Source organism: Nymphaea colorata, chromosome 10, assembly GCF_008831285.2.
Source record: "Nymphaea colorata isolate Beijing-Zhang1983 chromosome 10, ASM883128v2, whole genome shotgun sequence".
NCBI lineage: Eukaryota > Viridiplantae > Streptophyta > Magnoliopsida > Nymphaeales > Nymphaeaceae > Nymphaea > Nymphaea colorata.
Genome location: NC_045147.1, coordinates 24,055,532 through 24,074,033, shown reverse-complemented (window position 1 = coordinate 24,074,033; position 18,502 = coordinate 24,055,532). Strand labels below are relative to the sequence as shown.

The 18,502-nt window shown below is 42.1% G+C and overlaps 1 protein-coding gene across 1 annotated transcript; it reads right to left on the bottom strand.

The window, feature by feature from the left end:
- Positions 1–10,523: 10,523 nt before the first annotated feature.
- LOC116262704 (uncharacterized) lies at positions 10,524–10,961 on the bottom strand. Its single transcript, XM_031642186.1, has one exon. The coding sequence runs from the start codon at positions 10,959–10,961 to the stop codon at positions 10,524–10,526; it is 438 nt and encodes a 145-aa protein (XP_031498046.1).
- Positions 10,962–18,502: the final 7,541 nt, after the last annotated feature.

Below are 18,502 nucleotides of genomic sequence, written 5' to 3'. Positions count from 1 at the left end.
CACCCAATGGCCACTGCTTGATGGAAGAAAGATATTCTTCTCCCCCTAATTTCTGCAGGGAAATATGCCTATCAAGGGCCGCCTAGTAGGGGTTCGCATATCCAAATCTCAAGTTTAGAAAGTCATTTTAGATCTTACTACTTGTCCAAAAACAATTTTCCTCGGTTTCATTTCATCTAAAGGTGCGACGTTTGATTTTAATAAAACTCAAATACAAAACACTGTAATCTACCATCTCATCCAACTTGTTTCAATCGTCACAAACTGCTCACAGTAAGACATTCTGTAAGGAGAAAGCAATGAAGGCGATTGGGAGGCACAAGACTCAAAAATCCAAACTCAGCACCATCCTGATTAGTAAATAAAATACATTAATGCCGTGGCTTTCATTCTCAAATATTGTTGTTTAGAAAAAATCTTCAGAACTTTTAAATGTACATCGAGAAAACCAGTCCCATGCTTGAAAACGATAATCCAGTAACGATGTCATCACGGAGACCTGGCTTGAAGAACAATCTCCGGGCCTGGGAAGAAATTAATCTTTAAAGTGGTAGCTGACATTCAAGAGGAGACAGATGACAGTGTTGACGTTTTTGGTCGTATCAATCGGCTTTTACTGCACTGATGGGCAGGCCAGCTAATGCTGTTGGTTCAGTACTCCATGATAGCTACCATGGAGCATCCAATGTCGATGCATCATAATTAAGAATCTCTTTCTCTCCCTCGTAGGGATAGAACAGGTAAAATATACAATTATCACAGGAACGTATGGACGACTGAGACTCCGTGGTGCTGAAAGATGGGGCCGACTTTCTGTCTTCACCTGCGAAAGTAGCAGGTCGAAGTCTTTGTCAATTATTTCTTGCTCTTCTGGGTACAATAACGCGGTACGACACTCACCGACGGTGCACATGGCTTTTAGACACTCTTTCCATTGTGTTCTTTCTGCGACAGTTGGTCTCCACAGATTCAATGTTTTTTGGCACTGGCACATCTCCAAGACGCCCAAGCCCTTCTTGGTTGGATAGGAAATTCGGTGGAGGTTTCAGCCCTCTTCTAGTTGAGGGTATCAACTAGAATCACAAGTAGATTGAATCATCAAGCACCAAACACAAGCAGACCGTGCCAAAAAAAAAAAAAAAAAAAGATCCCAAAGAATTCAAAGCATTACAAAAAAATGGGTAAATCGTAAAATAAAGAAAAATCTTTAACACGAAATACTTAATAATGAACAATCTTTTACGGACCAGCAACCTAAGCAGAGCCGGTAGGATTGAAGTTGATAAGCAGCAGAAAACAAGCCCCTGTAAGGACAAAGCATGAACAGTGCAAAACTCACTTGTTTCAGAATGATGAAGCTATACTTGATAAACTCAAAAACTTACCGTGAACTAAAAGGGGAATGGTCCCCTCGTACTAAAGTCGATCATTTCAAGTGGCGGATGGCATCAGTTTTGTCTCCGTTGATGCACACAAATTCGAATAAGGAGAAAAAGGACGGTTGTGTGTCCATTCAGCCAGCTTGAGCATTGAGATAGTTAAATTGACACATATATATTTTAGATAGTTCAACTGAGATACTTTTATGGGGATACATATATTGGCACATCGTTCAAGTTTTAAATATGAAATGGAAACTGATCTTGTCTGAGCACAGAATTTCTACAAAACTTATAACTAAGAAACGTGAAAATTGTGTGGAAATAAAAGTTTATGAGGTACAACACTTAACACCACCGACAAACTGACTTCTTAAAAATCAATTCTTATCTTTTGGAACCATATAGCTTTAAACAATCTGAGTAGATTGATACGAAGAGAATCACGAAAAGGCAGCCTTGAAATGCTAGAATGAACATGCAGCATGGAGTGGAGAGAGAAAGTGGGTAAGCTCAATTTCCACATCAGAAAGGGATGCATGGAGACAAAGGTGATGAAGGCGGTGGTAGTGACTAATTCTCTTCTCTCTCTCTCTCTCTCTCCTCTATGTCTTGTAGTGACTTGAGTCTCGAGTTCACCTTTTTACTTCTTGCTATTTTTTCTCTAGTGTCCTTGCTTCTACTTGGCCTTTCCTTGTTAGTAGTCTTCCAAACCCACCATCCATTCGTCTTCTTTTACTCTTTTGTCCTTTCCCCCACCTGTCTGCTTCCTGGGAACATGTCTGAAGGCCGTGACTCATTTCAGCTTAGTGGTGTATTTAGGAGGAGCGCAACAACAGGGTCTTTAGGAGCACCTTCTCTTCGCCAGATTCTGTGGCTCGTCTTGTGCAAGTGGATGTCCAGTTTGCCATCGGTTGAAGTGCCGCTGCCCGTCTGCAGCTGGGTGATTATGCCGCTCTGTTTTTTCTCTCTCACCTCGACTTTCTTTTTTCTGTGCATTGTATTGTATATTTGTTTTTCCTGTTTTTATTTTTACGGTTTGTTTTTTGCGGATTGTTTTTTTGTACCTGGAGGACCTCTTGTCCCTAAATTTTGTTATATATAGGCTTTCTCTTTCTCTCTGTGTGTGAGAGAGAGAGAAGTGGCATCCAGGTCTCACTGAATGAACAGATGAAGGGTGATGATCGTGGCTGATTGGGTCCGGGCAACATGGAGATGCACCACTTATTTAGCGAAGATTAATGCATGGGAGCTTGCTTGCACAGCCGGAAGATCATTCTTTATAGTTTACCAAAACTGGTGGTGGATCGATCTCTCAACCCCACCAAGTCCACAGCAGCGGCACAAGCTAACTTTCACTAAGCATCTCGCATCGCAGTATCAAGTCCATCCATCACCGTTCACCGGTCAGACTCTCGATAATTGATAGATATTTGCATGAAATCCAACAATCGCCATTCTTCAATGGTTGAGAGGCGAATCGCCTGAGCCTTAAACCGGGTGCCTCTTACTCATCCATCGGTACGAAAAATAAAGACTCGTAGATCATAAATTTATGGTGGGCAAACACCCACTAAAAGCGAGGCTGGTTATGTACTTCATATTGCTATGTTCGTCATGTCTTCTTGCTTATCTACGAATTTTTCTTAGGTTAATGACGAACATATTTTGCCTTAATGAAAAAAAGAATGCTCTTTATAAAGGTTAAAAGAGTTAAAACAATTAAAAAGGATATTTTTCATAATTACTAAAAAGTCCCTCCTTTTCTTTCGCGCGCATACGGGTTGTGTGCACGCAACTCACATTGTATATTGTCAAATGATTGATGATGGCATCTATCTTGAATTCTGTTGTTGCGGGATGCTTCAACCAACCAAGCAATTAAAGGTTGATACCATGATTCATGGTCAGACAAATAATTCAAAGTGGTAACCAAAAGTATAGATGAGTGGCATTCTTCCTATCGTGTTTGTTTTGGATAATGAGAAATGGCTCGCTTGACAACATTTGCCAAGCCGAAGAGGTAGGTAGGTCTTTCAATTAGCGCACCTCAGAAACCCCCTTGAATCCGGCCAACCGTGAAAAGGGCGATTCAAGCCCCCATTTTCACCACTGGAATGAACTGTGATCTGGTTTGGCTCGAGGTGGCGTTAAACTTCGCCATTAATCATATGAGAGAGTTACATCTTTGCAGAAACCTGACAACTTCCAAGTGGAGCCATGCTCCCTCCATTGAATGCCACACAATAATCCAACTCATGCTCCTCCCCGGACGCTAGCTTGATATGATCTCTGCAACTGTATCTGACACTCTTGTGCTTTCCCATGGCCAACCAACATTCTCGCTCAGATCTTCTTCTCAAACTTTAATTACCCTCTTCATCGCATCGATCATTTTACAAATTTGCAAACACTTCTCCAGTTTGTTTAATTAGACCTTTTTTAAAGTGTGTTCTTAAAGAATTCTTCTTTTTTTTCTCGATAAAGGGGAAGCTAGAAAGACACACAAGTTGATGCAGTGTGTGCTTCGAAATAAAATCATGGGAGAAATGAACTTATTTTGTGTAACCAAACAAATAGGTAGCGTCCGAAAAAGAACTAATCACACGATTGTTGTAAACTATTTTGAACTTCAAATTAAAAAAACTATTAATTTGAAAGGAAGAAGTAATTACAGCCCACAGAGTATCTTGGAAATTGTGGAAATTAATGCTCTAATGGAGAAGTAATTGAATTCTGCGTCCGTGTGGATTCTATTAAACTAGATTTGACGACAATTAGTCTCATTCACCTTCGGAAATGAGGTCGGTGACTTTTGTCGTCTCTTATTTTCTTCTTCCAAGTATAGTCTACTAATTCAGCGTGGTTAAGGAGCATATTAAAAGAAGGGCTGATCAGGCAATTCAGCGTGACTAATGCAATGTAATTACGCCTTGGATTTAAGGTGGCCACATGCTTCTCTGTGATGGTCGAGTCTGTTCATAAAGAAGTCATCAATAAACTATGTTTGATACAAGCAATCTCTTTGATACGAGTGCACTGGAGGTACGGTCAGCAGCAGCTCCAAAGCCCTGCATCTGCATCCGCGAGCCAGTTTTAATCTCATCTCATGGACCCAAGTTCATTAAATGCTCACTTCTCTCACGACCCCCAGAATCATAAACTCCAATCCCATTCACCCGATCGACAAGCGCTTGAACCAAGTTAATCATCTTTTAGTGTTTGAACTTTTAACTTGATCAAGTTTATGCTATGTGTGGAGGAGGGAGGTTGTGAGCCGGGCCCTAATCAGATAAGTAAAATCCAATAATGACAATGAGGAATTTGTTGAGAGATAATCTTGTGAGGGAGGTGGCGGTGGTTCGCGAGAGGGGAAGTAATTCCTTTCGTCCTGCTCCAGAGTTTAGGACTGTTTTGGGAGCTATAGATGGTTTTAATATAAACTCTTCAACGAGCATGTTACTGTTTGCTTGCAATCATACCTATGAATGTGTCATTAATGCAACCATACACCGACCAACTATATTTTGCCCTTCGAAACACGATAATCTACTGACAGGTGAAACCCCCGTTGGCAAAAAAAAAAAAAAAAAAACGAAGAAATGAGCCTGTTTAAATTTATTTTATTTACATATTGCGTCTCTACATAACATAATTTAACTTATTACATATTGATACTTTTCAAATGAGAGCTCTCAAATATTAATGCTCTTCAACCACAAATTTCTAGCTAGGTTGCTGGGAAAAGCCCCTTGGTACTTGGGATATGAATGAACCCAACTGATACTGGCCTGCTTCAAGCATTTATTTGCAACGTCACAGCCTCCCTAACATAAATAAGTTCACATGATTATACTCAACTATCATTTGTAATGAAGACGGAAGCATTTTGCACGCCGGATTCCTGTTTGGATATAAAGTAATCCTTTTCCCGTCCCATTCTCTCGTCATCGGGGACCAGCACCTTTAATTTAGTTACCATTAAAGCCCGGTGAAATCGAAATTGGGGTGGACCAATTTAACCGGTGTAGCGTCGATCCACTGCCCGATGCAAAGATATCACGTTCCGGTTTCCTGATTACCATTATTATTATTGTTAGTTGGTGTCACGGGCCGACAACTCCGGACCGTGCGGCGCGGCAAACTCTCGCCAGTAAGCCGCAAGCCTTCGCCTCGTTCAAGTGGGCGCAGATCACTTGAACGCTTTCTCGAAAACAAAGGACACAAATTTGCACAAAGAGTGTGGAAAGAAAACTCGCAATATATTTCACTTCAAAGAGAAGAGTACATCACGAGGGAAAGCAAGTAAGCTATTACACTTTACTTACAAGGATGGCCGAAGCCACTTACAGAATTCCCGATGCCGACCATCCAAAACAAGGAATCCCAATATCACACTTAGGGAGCCGTTTTGGGAGGGTACTCCGACATAGGTGAACAAACTAGCTTACACCAAGACTCAACATAAGCAAAACAAATACAGCAAAAGCAAAGGACTGTACAGACTCTAGACGCAGGGGAACAGGCTCCCCCCTTCAAAACAAGCGCCGCCCTCGGCGCTATCTGCTGTGATAGGTCTTCACGTCCAACGGGTAGCATTGCTTCATGCAAAACGCATACTCCCACGTTGGGTCTTGCTCGCCTATCCACTTTACTTGATATTTCTTCGGCTCCCCTCGAGAGTTTGCTTTTTGCCGAAGAATCTTCTCCACCCGCCGATCTGTTGCTTGCTTGGTCGGCGATACTCGCTGCACGGTGAGGTCTCGTTCTGGGAGGCTTCTGTTAGAATCTCCGCCTTGCCTTTGTTGAAGAGTAGATACCACCACGGCCTTACCTTTATCCTTTCTTGTTGGGACGGCTGGGACCATGCACGGGTGCCTCTCGTCCATGATACTCACACTGCGTAAGTGCGGCATCGGTACCATCTTTGATGCGCAGAGGAACTCCATGCCTAGAATCATCTGGAAATCATCTGTTTGAACCACCGAGAAGTTGGCCCTACCCGACCAACCCTCAATCTTCACAACTGCATCTCGGACTATGGCGTAGATCGGTCTTGCCTCTGAGTTCACTGCCTTCACGCGTGACTCCCCCTTTCCTCGGGTGAGGCCTAATCTCCCGACTTCCTCCTCCGAAATAAAATTGTGTGTGGCTCCCGTGTCTACCATGGCGATGGTAGGTTTTCCGTTCACCAGAATCTCTATGCACATGAGCTCCGTTGAAGGTGTCGTTGTCACCTTCGTTTCTTCCTCTTTTGTCAAGGTGTGAAGAAGTTGGAGTGTCCCAATTCTGGACTCTTCCACATCTCCACCTTGTAGCGCATTGGCAGATGACCTTGAAGTGCTTGCCTCGGTAGCCCTCGCAGCATTGGCCTGCCCTGTCGGCCTTACTCGCTTTGGGCAGACACGTGCCTCATGCCTTTCCCCACAAACCCAACAAGTTACTTCTCTTGGTGGCCCATTGTATTCCCTGCGAAAGAATTGCCTCTGAAGTGACGATCTATTTCCGTCTCGTCGCTCCTCCTTACCGTTGTGGTCAGACTCCCTCATAGGCTTGAAGGTCTCAGTGTAGCTTTTGCGTTGGGTATCTGCCAAGCGTTCGGCTGCCACATATGCTTGCTCCAAAGTCTTTGGGTCTGATCTCTCCACATCGGCTTGGGCCCAAGATTGGAGCCCTATGATGAACCAGTTAAGCTTATCCTTTTCTGGCATCTTAGGTACATCCAACATGAGCTTTTGATAGGCTCTAACATATTCCCGCAAGGAACCTGTCTGTCTCAGGTTCGCCACCATCCGGTAAGTCTGTCTCTCGGCATCCACGGGCATGAAGTACCCCTTCAACTGTTTACGGAAGTCGTCAAAGGTAGCGATTGTGCAATCGCCATTCTCAATGTCAAACATCTTCCGTCTCCACCAAGCCACAGCATCTCCCTCTAATAGCATTGCTGCGGTCTTTATCTTCAAGTCCTCCTCTACTACGTTTTGCAAGTCCAGGTAGTAGTCCACTTGAAACAGAAAGTTGTCGATCGCCCTCGCATCCCGGCTACCACTGTACTTCGCCGGACGTTGAACGTCGACCCTACTGGTCCTCTCATGGCTACTGCTGGATGAGCTAATACGTAGCAGTCTCTGATTTGAAGCCCGAAGTTCAGCAACTTCGTCCTGCAAGGCCTTCACCAAGTCGGAGAGTGAACGGTTCAAGGCCACTGACTCGGCCATCTGTTCCCGCATCAACTTCATCTCCTCCTTGAATCCCTCAAAGGTCTCGGCAGCAAAGCCGAGGGCTTCCTCATGGGTGGCCACATCTGCGACCAACCTATTCACCGTCCCTTCCAGGTTTCCCTGGCCACGGTCTGGGCTCGTCTCCCCTTGACGGCCTGGGCTCGCCTCCTCTGGACGAGCTGGTTCCTTGCCTTTGGCACCTCGCAGATTATATGAAGATGCCATGGCTCCTTCTTCAACGGCAGCAAGTCGGCGCGACGCTCTACACCGACTATCCAATCGCTTCCCCAGATTGACCTGAATCTGGGCTCTGATACCAGTTGTCACGGGCCGACAACTCCGGACCGTGCGGCGCGGCAAACTCTCGCCAGTAAGCCGCAAGCCTTCGCCTCGTTCAAGTGGGCGCAGATCACTTGAACGCTTTCTCGAAAACAAAGGACACAAATTTGCACAAAGAGTGTGGAAAGAAAACTCGCAATATATTTCACTTCAAAGAGAAGAGTACATCACGAGGGAAAGCAAGTAAGCTATTACACTTTACTTACAAGGATGGCCGAAGCCACTTACAGAATTCCCGATGCCGACCATCCAAAACAAGGAATCCCAATATCACACTTAGGGAGCCGTTTTGGGAGGGTACTCCGACATAGGTGAACAAACTAGCTTACACCAAGACTCAACATAAGCAAAACAAATACAGCAAAAGCAAAGGACTGTACAGACTCTAGACGCAGGGGAACAGTTGGCATCTTATTTTTTATTTCAATTTTAATTTCAATTTTTGCCGGTTTGTAATTTTAAATACAATACTAGTTAATATTTTGTTGATTAGATGGCTGATATATATATATATATATATATATATATATATATATAGAGAGAGAGAGAGAGAGAGAGAGAAAGAAGAAGAGACAAAAAACCAATCTAGCTAATCTTTATAACAACACAACAAATCTCAAGTTCAATATCTTTCAATACCATCAAGATAACATCTTTAAAGATTTGAACTAAGATATGATATGGATATGACAAGTCCTCCAACCCAACTGGCTGGACTACCTTTTAACTTAAACTTAGGTCATTAAAAAAATGACAACATGGACATTAATGTTGCCAAACTTCACAAAAATGTCAATGTCGCGTAACTTCATAAAAATGTTTTCTATTGATTGTTGAATTTGTTCAGCTCACGGGTTACCATTACATTATTTTACACGATCATCAATGGGAAGGCTTATTTATATTTGTTCTAGGAACCATGCACGGCACAGATCATCATGTCTCAGTTCAAATATCATTTACTAATATATAAGAAAAAATCACTACCTATATATATATATATATATAATATAATATAATATAAGAAAAAATCACTATTTATATTGGTCGCAGAGTCATGAAACACAATCTAGTGTAGTGCGGGTGGTGAGCTTTTCATCCAAATGCGCGCACTCAGAATTGCACGGGGGAAGCAAAACTTTTTAGTGCAGTTGGAGCACGCTTCGCTGCACGAAGGGAAAGTCTTGCATTTTTCAATCAGGTTCTGCTGCAAGTTGGTGTGCGACGAGTGGGGCATTCTGCGGGACGAATTGGCCCGGTCGCTTGCTGAGGATGTGATTATGCCACGCCCAACTCTTCTCCAAGTCAAACCTTTCTCGTTTTCTCCCACTTGAAATTAATGAGCATTTAGAATCTTCAATCCACGACTCTCAAGTCTACTGCCCGCCAGAACTATAAATTAAATGCGGGCCGCGTACTTGCATCTACAGAAAAGATTTATAAAACTCAGGTGACTCGTGTTCCCGTCCGATTTCAGCCCTAGGTTTAGAATATGGAGGAACAAACTCATTTTTTTCTATGATATATGCCATAAACTTAAATGTTTAAGCATGATAGTTCAAGTATTGAATAAGAAGGGGTCGCTTGTAGTAACAGCCAGATCTTGGCACTTTACTTAGAAGCCAAAGAAATAATTCTCAATCCAAGGGAGATCTAGCCTAGCCCGCTTAATAAAGAACCGGAAGATTCTTTGGTTCGATTCTCGTAACCGATTGGGGGGCAAAGAAGGAGGAGAAGAGAGCCGTAGCTACTCATTGCTCACTCACGGGGAAACGCTATCGATATAAAATATGAACTTCAGATCAATATAAATTTTGGGTTTTACTAACGTTTCTATATGGGAAGTAAGTTTTATTACTTTCAAGTCATCGTGAGGGGGTCCCAGTGCTTGACATAAAAGAACACAGACAGTGGCCTTTTATCATACGCGGGGACCAACAGTGCATTAAAACGGAACCGAACTGATAGGTATTTGATAAAAGCGACATATTAATGGACCTGGAACCGCGGCTAATTAGAGAATGAATACATGATCAAGCCTTTCATCGAGTCGATACTCGTCTTTTATCCGAATCGAATGGCCCACAACACCATGTGATGCGGGTGACACACCGGTTCCCAGACGCCGGCCTGGACCGAGCCCCTGCTCCGCTTCTGCTAAACCGTGGGCTCGACCACTCTTGAGGAGTCAGTCCGATTTGCGATTAAGACGGAAAAGGAATCGGAAAACGAGAACTCTGTGATTTTTCGATCGAAGGCAAGCATTAACCCCGGCAGCTGCCGTTGACGGTCAGGTTAGGAAAAGACGGTCATGCTCTTCCCGACGTTCGCGGAGAAACAAGTAAAAGCTTGCGTAAATTCACACTCCCTCGAAGTGAAGCTGTAATTTTATTAGCAACAGAGGGGAGGAAAAAGAAGAAGAAGAGGACTTGGTGGTGGAGGAGGAAAGAGTGGGTGCCGCGAATATTTACAGAATTGTAACGATCAAATAGGAAGAAAAGGGGGTTTGATGACAGATCGGGGAAAATAAGACACATTATATTAATTGGAAAGAAGAGAAAATGGCCTCAAGGAATGGAGCCTATCACAATTGGGCGGCGGGCAGCTGGCCCCTCGCCACCAGCGACTTGTAGATCTCGACGAGCACCTTCTCGTCGTACTCCTTGATCGGCGCCGCCCCGAACGGGCGGCAGTTGCCGACGGGCTGGCCGCCGAAGCCCGTGCCCAGGGCTCCCGCGCCCCCGGCTGCGAAGACGCGGGAGTTGGAGATGCTGAGCATCATCCTGATGTAGCCGTCGCGGAGCCGAAGTAGCATAGCCTTGGGAGAGGGGAGGCTGAGGGTGAAGCGGAAGAGGCGGATCTTCGGCGTCATCTTGATCCTCCACCCTCGCTTCCTCCCGCCCATCCTCGCCGCCTCGACGCGGCCCCTCCGCCTCGAACCCCCTCCATCGAGCCGCTCGTACCTCTTCCTCCTCCAGTACCGCCTTAGGCCCTTGTACGCCCCCACCGATACTCCTTCCATGGCTTCCTCCCTTCTGCTGCTGCTTCTTCGCATAAACGAGAGGGGGCAGGATTGAGGAAGAAGAAGAAGGAGAAGGGAGGGAATTTATGAGGGAAGAGGAGGGTGGGTGGAGGGGCCCAGTAACTGGCGCGAGTGGCTCGGTCGGCCTAACCTCCACGCTCTCTCTCTCTCTCACCGGGATGGCTTCCCGTATTTATTGCTCGGATCTTCCCTTCCCGCGTTGCGACCGACCAATGTGGGTGCCCTTCGCGCCTTGGGGAGAGGGGACCTCAAAAAACGTCACGCCGTGGCTTCCTCATGTTGGCTGCCGAGCGGCGCCTCCTTTAAATGATGTGGGCCGCCCCACCTCCGTCCCCACCATCCCTATCCCTTCTTTCAATTCCGGAGGTCGACGCTTTTGGCCTGCCTTTCTCACGTAAATTATTTTTCTCAAGACCTTCTACTATGCGTCTCGTGTAGTAATATATAATATACTTAACGCTATTTAACAAAACAATCTTCCTCTACGTGAAGATACTTTAATGTTCTTGGTAATGTTCGATGCGATTTGTTTAGTGTTTTCGTCGAGGTCAGCATGATGCTGTAAAATAATAGTTCCAACGACGCCTGTCCTCCCGTCGGGTCCTTTTCTTTCCAACCGATTTTACTTTTTCAGGAATTGCCCAGCCAAACGAGTATTTCGGGGCCAATTTTGATGACAAAACCATGTTTCGAGCTTGATATTGGAGCAGTAATGGACCTACTACTCCACGAAAAGTTATTGCAGTAAAGTCTCAACTGCCATGGCTTGACCGGAATAGTTGGGATCTTAACGTGGGAGGGTTGGTGCCCTTTGAAATTGATAAGACGAAGAAAAATCTTCTTAATTCCGTTTGGTCAATTGGAACCAACAGTTTGTTGGACGCGTCTGTCTGTCTGTCTGTTTTATCTGTATGGTGTCACAGTTTAAAGGAGAAAATTTTGCTCTTTCTAAGTAGAAAGTTGTAGGGTGTGTTCACGGACGAAGAGATTAGACAAACAAATCTTTTCTTCCTTCGCTTTTCGTAATTTTGGATTGATTGAATTTTAGTTGACGATCAATCTTCATTTTTCACGACAAGTTTGCTCTCCAGCATTTACAACGGTAGGTAGGTGAGAACAAAAATGAGATTGGTGGCATCATTTACTTACTTTGAGAAGAAGAGTATCGGAGACTTGAGTTGAGATTCTCTCCCTTCAATTGCTGTCCTCCATTGACCTAATACTCATGTTACTCGAGCTAGCGACTGATTAGCAACCACAAACCATTAACGCGGATCATTTAATTGGATTGTCCAGATTGAGAGAAAGCGTCCTGCGAGTGACCTGTCGAACGGAGTCCACGATGCAATTGGGGAGGGAAAAGGTTGAGTGGCATCAGTCTAAATGAAGCATGATGATTGCAAAAGAAGAAGCTGCGGTACCTCCATAAAAAATGAAATTGAGTTGTTTTTGACCTTAAAACCACAAGACATGGTTGGTGCGCCAGAGAGAGACGATGGGGTGGTTTTCTCAAATCAAGTGCCAGAGTTGCTTTTGGTGACCGGAGAGGCAACGGTAAGCGCACGCCACCGAGTGTGTTGTCAAAAGCAACGTCACGTAGTTCATGCGCCGCCCCATAGTCTGATACTGCTTTTATGTTTGAGCTTGGGCTTTACAATTCCTTAGATGAAAAGTTGCATGTAATATCAGATTATTTTTACGACATTCTTTCCCAAAAGTGATGCATGCTTTAAGTAAATGTCTTGTCGACTGCATTTATGCAACCGAAAGCTTTCCTCTTTCTTCGTTTTGTTATACACGAAGCATTCAGATCACATTCTTAAAACCTTTTTTGACGATTGATTAGTTAAGAGGGGCGCCCCCTACTTTGCTTTTGAAAAATCAAAGCTATTTGGTGTATTTTTCAAAGCCGATCCGTTCGTGTTGACGAAAGTTTTGGCAGTGTTGACGGTGGAGCACACAGACTGCTATTAATCCACCGCAGACCAGCTGTGGAACCTTTTCCTTTCTTTTCTTTGACATTCCGTAAGAGCGTGGGTTGACTGAGCAAATTTCAAATGTTTCAGTTCCGACTTCTTAAGCCTTAATCTTCAACGCAACGGTCCGCATAACACCAGTCGACCGTCGCATTCTGTCTGTAATTTAATCCTATTGAAGTATAAAATAGATTTCAATCGTGTCCAAATTCTTTTTGTGCTTTGCTGATATTTTGTGGATTATTATGAGTCCTTTTTCCGATCCCCTTCAAGGCTCCGGCGCAAACTGATGATTAATACAGCGAACAAAGTTCTTTGCATCCCCACAGTCAGACTGCTAATGAGAGTCCTATCTATATAATATAAATATAAGTACACGACAAATCAAAAGGGGTCTGCAAGTCAAGGGCCATTGACAAATTTGCAAACACTAGTTCCTGTGTACACACATACAACATAGACACACGCAAACACAGGTGCAATGCAGAAGAGCTATTGTTAAATCAAAAGAAATGGAGTTTTATTCAAGTTCAAAAATGTCCAACAGTTTACGAAGCTTAGATTTAAAATCTCCACTATCGCTCCAATTCTTGGACATATAGTTAAAAGGCTTTTTATCTTTTTATTGTCCTCCACAACAGATTCATAAAACACTTGTTACATTGTGTCATGAATTTACCTTTCTTTTTTTGTGGCAGATTCGTGGAAATGTTATTGTTGCCAAAATTAATAGCCCCTTAAAGCATGTCTTTTTCATTTAAAAACAGAGGCTGCTCTTCAACGAAATATTGACTTGAATCTGAATCGATGTGACTTAAAATATCGACCTGAAATCCAACAGATTCTGATTCAACAATCTAAGTTTGGCCCAGTGCATAATATCTATCTTATTCGAATCATCCAAATGCGGAATTAATGGTCCGATTCTGATCGGACCCAAAACAAATCGGCGTCTTCGCCTCGGAAGCAACTCGGGAAACGCGATGAGGCAGGCAGCAAATTGTGGTCACTATTATTATATGGGGGAAAAGGTCAAAAAAGGAAAGGAATGTATTTCTTTTATAAAAACGAAAATATACGTAGTGTTCTGCCCTGAGCACGCGTGTTATTGTGCTAAGCCGATCATATAGCATAACGGGCTATATCAGCCGGCCCATGTTGGCTTCTTTCTTATTTTTCATCTTATTTTGGAAAACAAAAAGTAATTTAAACTAATTTCAAAAATAAACAAATAATAAATATCTTTAGACTTAATTTGGACAACAGACCGACGTGATACGAATAGGCGCAACGGATCCACTTTGCCAGGAAATTAAATAGGGTTGGATGCTGGCTGGGTCATGGCTCAGGTGCAAACGGTAGGCCCGGTCTTCTAAATCCCGGAATTCTTTATCTAACACAGATTGGCTCATGTATTGATGACTAAGGCTCTTACTAGTCTGCTGAAGAAGGGAGGAATCTAGACTTTCAACAGGATTATTTTTTGCATTCTTTTTACGTTCTATTGCAAGTCAGGACCCCACTATGGCATAAAATTGTGTTCATCGTGCCCAGTTTGTTGATGAATCCAACAGTTTGAATCTGACCTACTCCTTGTTTGGATTAGACTTGTCCTATTCTCTCCTTCTCTTTCTCTCCCTACTAGTAAATGTTTAGGGATGAAAATAGATTCGATTCAAATTTGATGTACCCTTTATCATACTAGATTTTTCAAATGTATGGCCTTAACAGTAAAGAAGCCGACGGATAATGGTAGAAAATTGGTTTATCTTTCGAATTTCTACGACATAATCTCAGAGGAGTCTGTTGGTGTTCTCCATACTATACTATGAGTTCATGATGAAAAGTGGCGGAGCCTTATGCCTACCTCACAAAATATGTTTATTTTTATACTATTGTTTTGAAATGTTTTAATAATTTATGTATTAGTCCCCTTAAAGGATTGTTTAATCAAAATTTCTGAAGTAGCCGGTATTCATGAGTGAGTTCAAGTTTACATCGCTTTGTGTAGCGATGTCATCGTTATTACTTGCGCGGATTCGACATGGGACAAACCAACTTTTTTTTCTTTAATGGCATGTTCAATTTATATTTTTAGTCATTTCGAAATAGAAGCTTGCTGTTTTTCTTTCATAATATTTTTGAGCAAGCCCTTTTCCTCGTTAAACCAGATGCTGTGGAGTTCCAGCTACAATATTTGTTAAAGCCAGACTCAGTGATGTTATAATCTGCAGCTTCCGTTAGTTAGTCAGGAGATGTTCAGTCTTTTCTCCTTATGTCGGAGTCGGACTCTTATTTGCTTGAATGTGAGGAGGGCAATGCTTTAGGCAGAAGCACTCCCAGATAGATGTGGAGCAAGTAAACGACGCTTGTTATGGATCCTCTGATAACGTGATAGGGATGTTCATGAGCGAGTTCGAACTGAGTTGAGCCAGCTTTCGAACTCTGTTCCAATGTCTTGAAAGAAACATGAACTTGGCTCGAGCTGAGTTCCATTTCATTAGCTCGAGTTCTTAAAACTCCAACTCAGCTTGATTCGGCTTTGATTAAGCTCGAGCTAATGATTGGCTTGAGCCAAGCCAAGCATTTCATTAAAAAATTACCATTCACATGCATATCCATTTCACCAATCTATTTTTTTTTTTTTAATTTTATGAGACATATTATATGTATATTTCAAATTTAACCAAACCAAACCCACTTGACTCATTTAAGTTGGGTTCATTTAACTTAAACTCGACTCGTTGTTTAATCGTTGAGCAGCGCTAAACTTAACTGCTAAACTCTCACACACGTCAACTTCGATATCATGTGTTCCTGTCAGCGGTCTCGGATTCCATCGCCTTGATTTGCTGCGTGTTTCCTGGGATTGGCAATGAGACTACATTTTATATAGTCGAGTTTTTATACCGTAGGTGCATTAAATTTGCCAACCTTGGTCACAGGTATTTGTTATTTGGCACTTTATTTGTTGGCGTGTGCGGGAAGCCGCTTGCTTGAACAAGAGCAGAAACCCTTCCCCAGCCCCAAGGTCAAGGGGTCCAATATATTGATCTAGCTGCTTGAGAAGTAAATAAACTCATCTGGATAGCAAAATTTGTTTCCTGAAATTGCGTATTTTCAGTGGTCTGATTTGCTCCCTGCGATCGTTAATCTAGGCTTTGATACGCTCTTATCAGATTTTGATGGAGGACTTTGCCGGAAAAGGTATTTCAAATGTCTTATAATCCTTTAAGTGAAAAAAAAAAGTGTAAGACTGGAAACGCTTGAAAACCCATAAAAAAAAAAATCTGGGTTTTGACCTTTTGTTTGTTTGGATACTTTCTTCCGAAGTGAAATTCATGTTCAGAAAAATTATGTACGTCACCTATCATGTTACCAAGCAAATTTTCTATGAAGCATCAAAAGATTACCTATGCTATAGTAAGGTTCAGGTGACAGCGTCACCAAACGCTATCATATACTATATGACCCCATCACAATCTATAATAAAGAAGAGTACAGCATCTTCTCAAAAACCATATTATGATTTGAGATTTTGAATCTTCAGTTTTGGATGCCATAAGTTGAGAAAAATAGGGAGATCGAAAACATGAGTTCACTATGTTCGGTTTCAACACTCAAATTGTAGGTAAGTATTCTAAAGTGTTCTGTCTATAGTTCAAACAAACGTCATTTGAAAAGCTAAGCACACATTTCCCTTAACTCCAGCAAACAAATAATAAATATTATTTCTGCTTGTTCTCCTCGATAAGCACCTGATGTTCCTTGGAACTTTGTGTTCCAGCTAACAAATGCTATTTAATTTAGGAAGCAATAGGAAGATTCACATTGTATTGACGTGTATATACCCTTTCATGAATTGTCTCTATCATGGGCTATTTACATTGGTATTCAACACCATTTTTTTATAGACTATGAGTTACAGAGCCTACCTTATTCTTCGTGTTCATAATAATATTTTTGTATGGGGTGTTGAGCAACACCAAGGACATCACAAGATTGATTTTGTTTACATTACCATCCTTCATAGTGCAAATATCACTCATTACACTTGAAAAGGTTCTATATGATCAACCTATGAATGACGTACACAATATACTTAAATATATAATGAAACCCCTATGAGTTGACCCTCACTAAATGCACATTGTATTGAATGGCATGTACCCTTTCATTAACTGTCAATTTCATTGGTTATTTGCATTGGTCGTTGCACCTGTTTAAGTAGGAAACCTAAAAGCAAGTTCACTCGAAAGTAAAACAGTTCAATGTCCACAATCCATCTTCACACCAATATCGCAACCCAGTAGTAAATCAAAATCAGAAGCTAATTTAAGTTGGCTGTTTTATCCCTTCTTTCTGGATGAATCCATTTAATGGATCTGCACTTTGAAAAGAAAACTTTCATCAAGAGTCCCAATCACCGCAGGTATCATCCTTGGAGGAAAATGCTACAAAACATCTCATCCGTGCCAAACTGTGGCTTCAGATCTTGATCTTTGTTCGTCATGTCAACAATCTTTTTGTGCCTAAATCGCTTTCTACCACCTGCTTTCTACTAGCGTTGGCCGTCGGCTGCTTCATCTCATTAAAGTATTTTATTTCTTGTGAACTTCAACTACATACTTAGCCCATGAGCTGTCTAATACTACTAATTCATGATAATCGAAAAAATTATTATCATTTCCACACATGTTCTATACTCCACAGAAAGAAGAGCCGACGCTTGATAGACAAGATGGACAAAAGGGAAAAAGAAAGAGAAAAGAGCGTGGTTTTTGTTACATCACTAAACAGAAATTCACTTGTTTACAAGCATTCAGAATTCTTCCATAATAGTTGTCGTCAAGATTAAGTATAGCTACCGACACCAAATCAATCAAAATCGGGTTACGTGATATTCATCAAACATAAAGTTGAAAAGAATAAAGTATCAAACCGAACAGAAGACATAAGGTGATCACCAAATTATGTCAGCTAACTTCTGGTACTTTTCGTTCCCACCACAGACTCACCCTCCCAGAAAAGCAGTTGAAGAATCCATTAAATTATGGAATTCATGCTTGCATATAATTACTTCAATTAAGTCCAATTGCGCGTGATGGATTCATCGTGGTACATTTTGGGAGTCAGGTCCGCTTCCCTTAATTGATAAAAAAAAGTGGGGGAGATACTTACAGATCATGGTATATTTTAGTTGAAACAACGCTGAAATCAAACTGTCCGAGACAAAAACCAACAAGAATTTCTATTCTATCGCAAAAGTTACGCAGAAAAGCTGCACCACCTGGTCCATATATTAAGTAATCATGGTCCCAAATCATTCTCCATCATAGAAATGCTTGCTCGAGAACAAAAACACTTGGAAGTGTTCATGAATCGGGAAGTCAACAGGTTGAATTTGAATGAGATATTCTCTTAATCGTATCTATTTTTTAGGATGTTCTCATGTTCGGATTCATTCGAATAGGAAAAAAGAAAATCATATCTGAATCTGAAATCTGATTTCACAATCCAAATCCGACTTTTACATTTTTATAT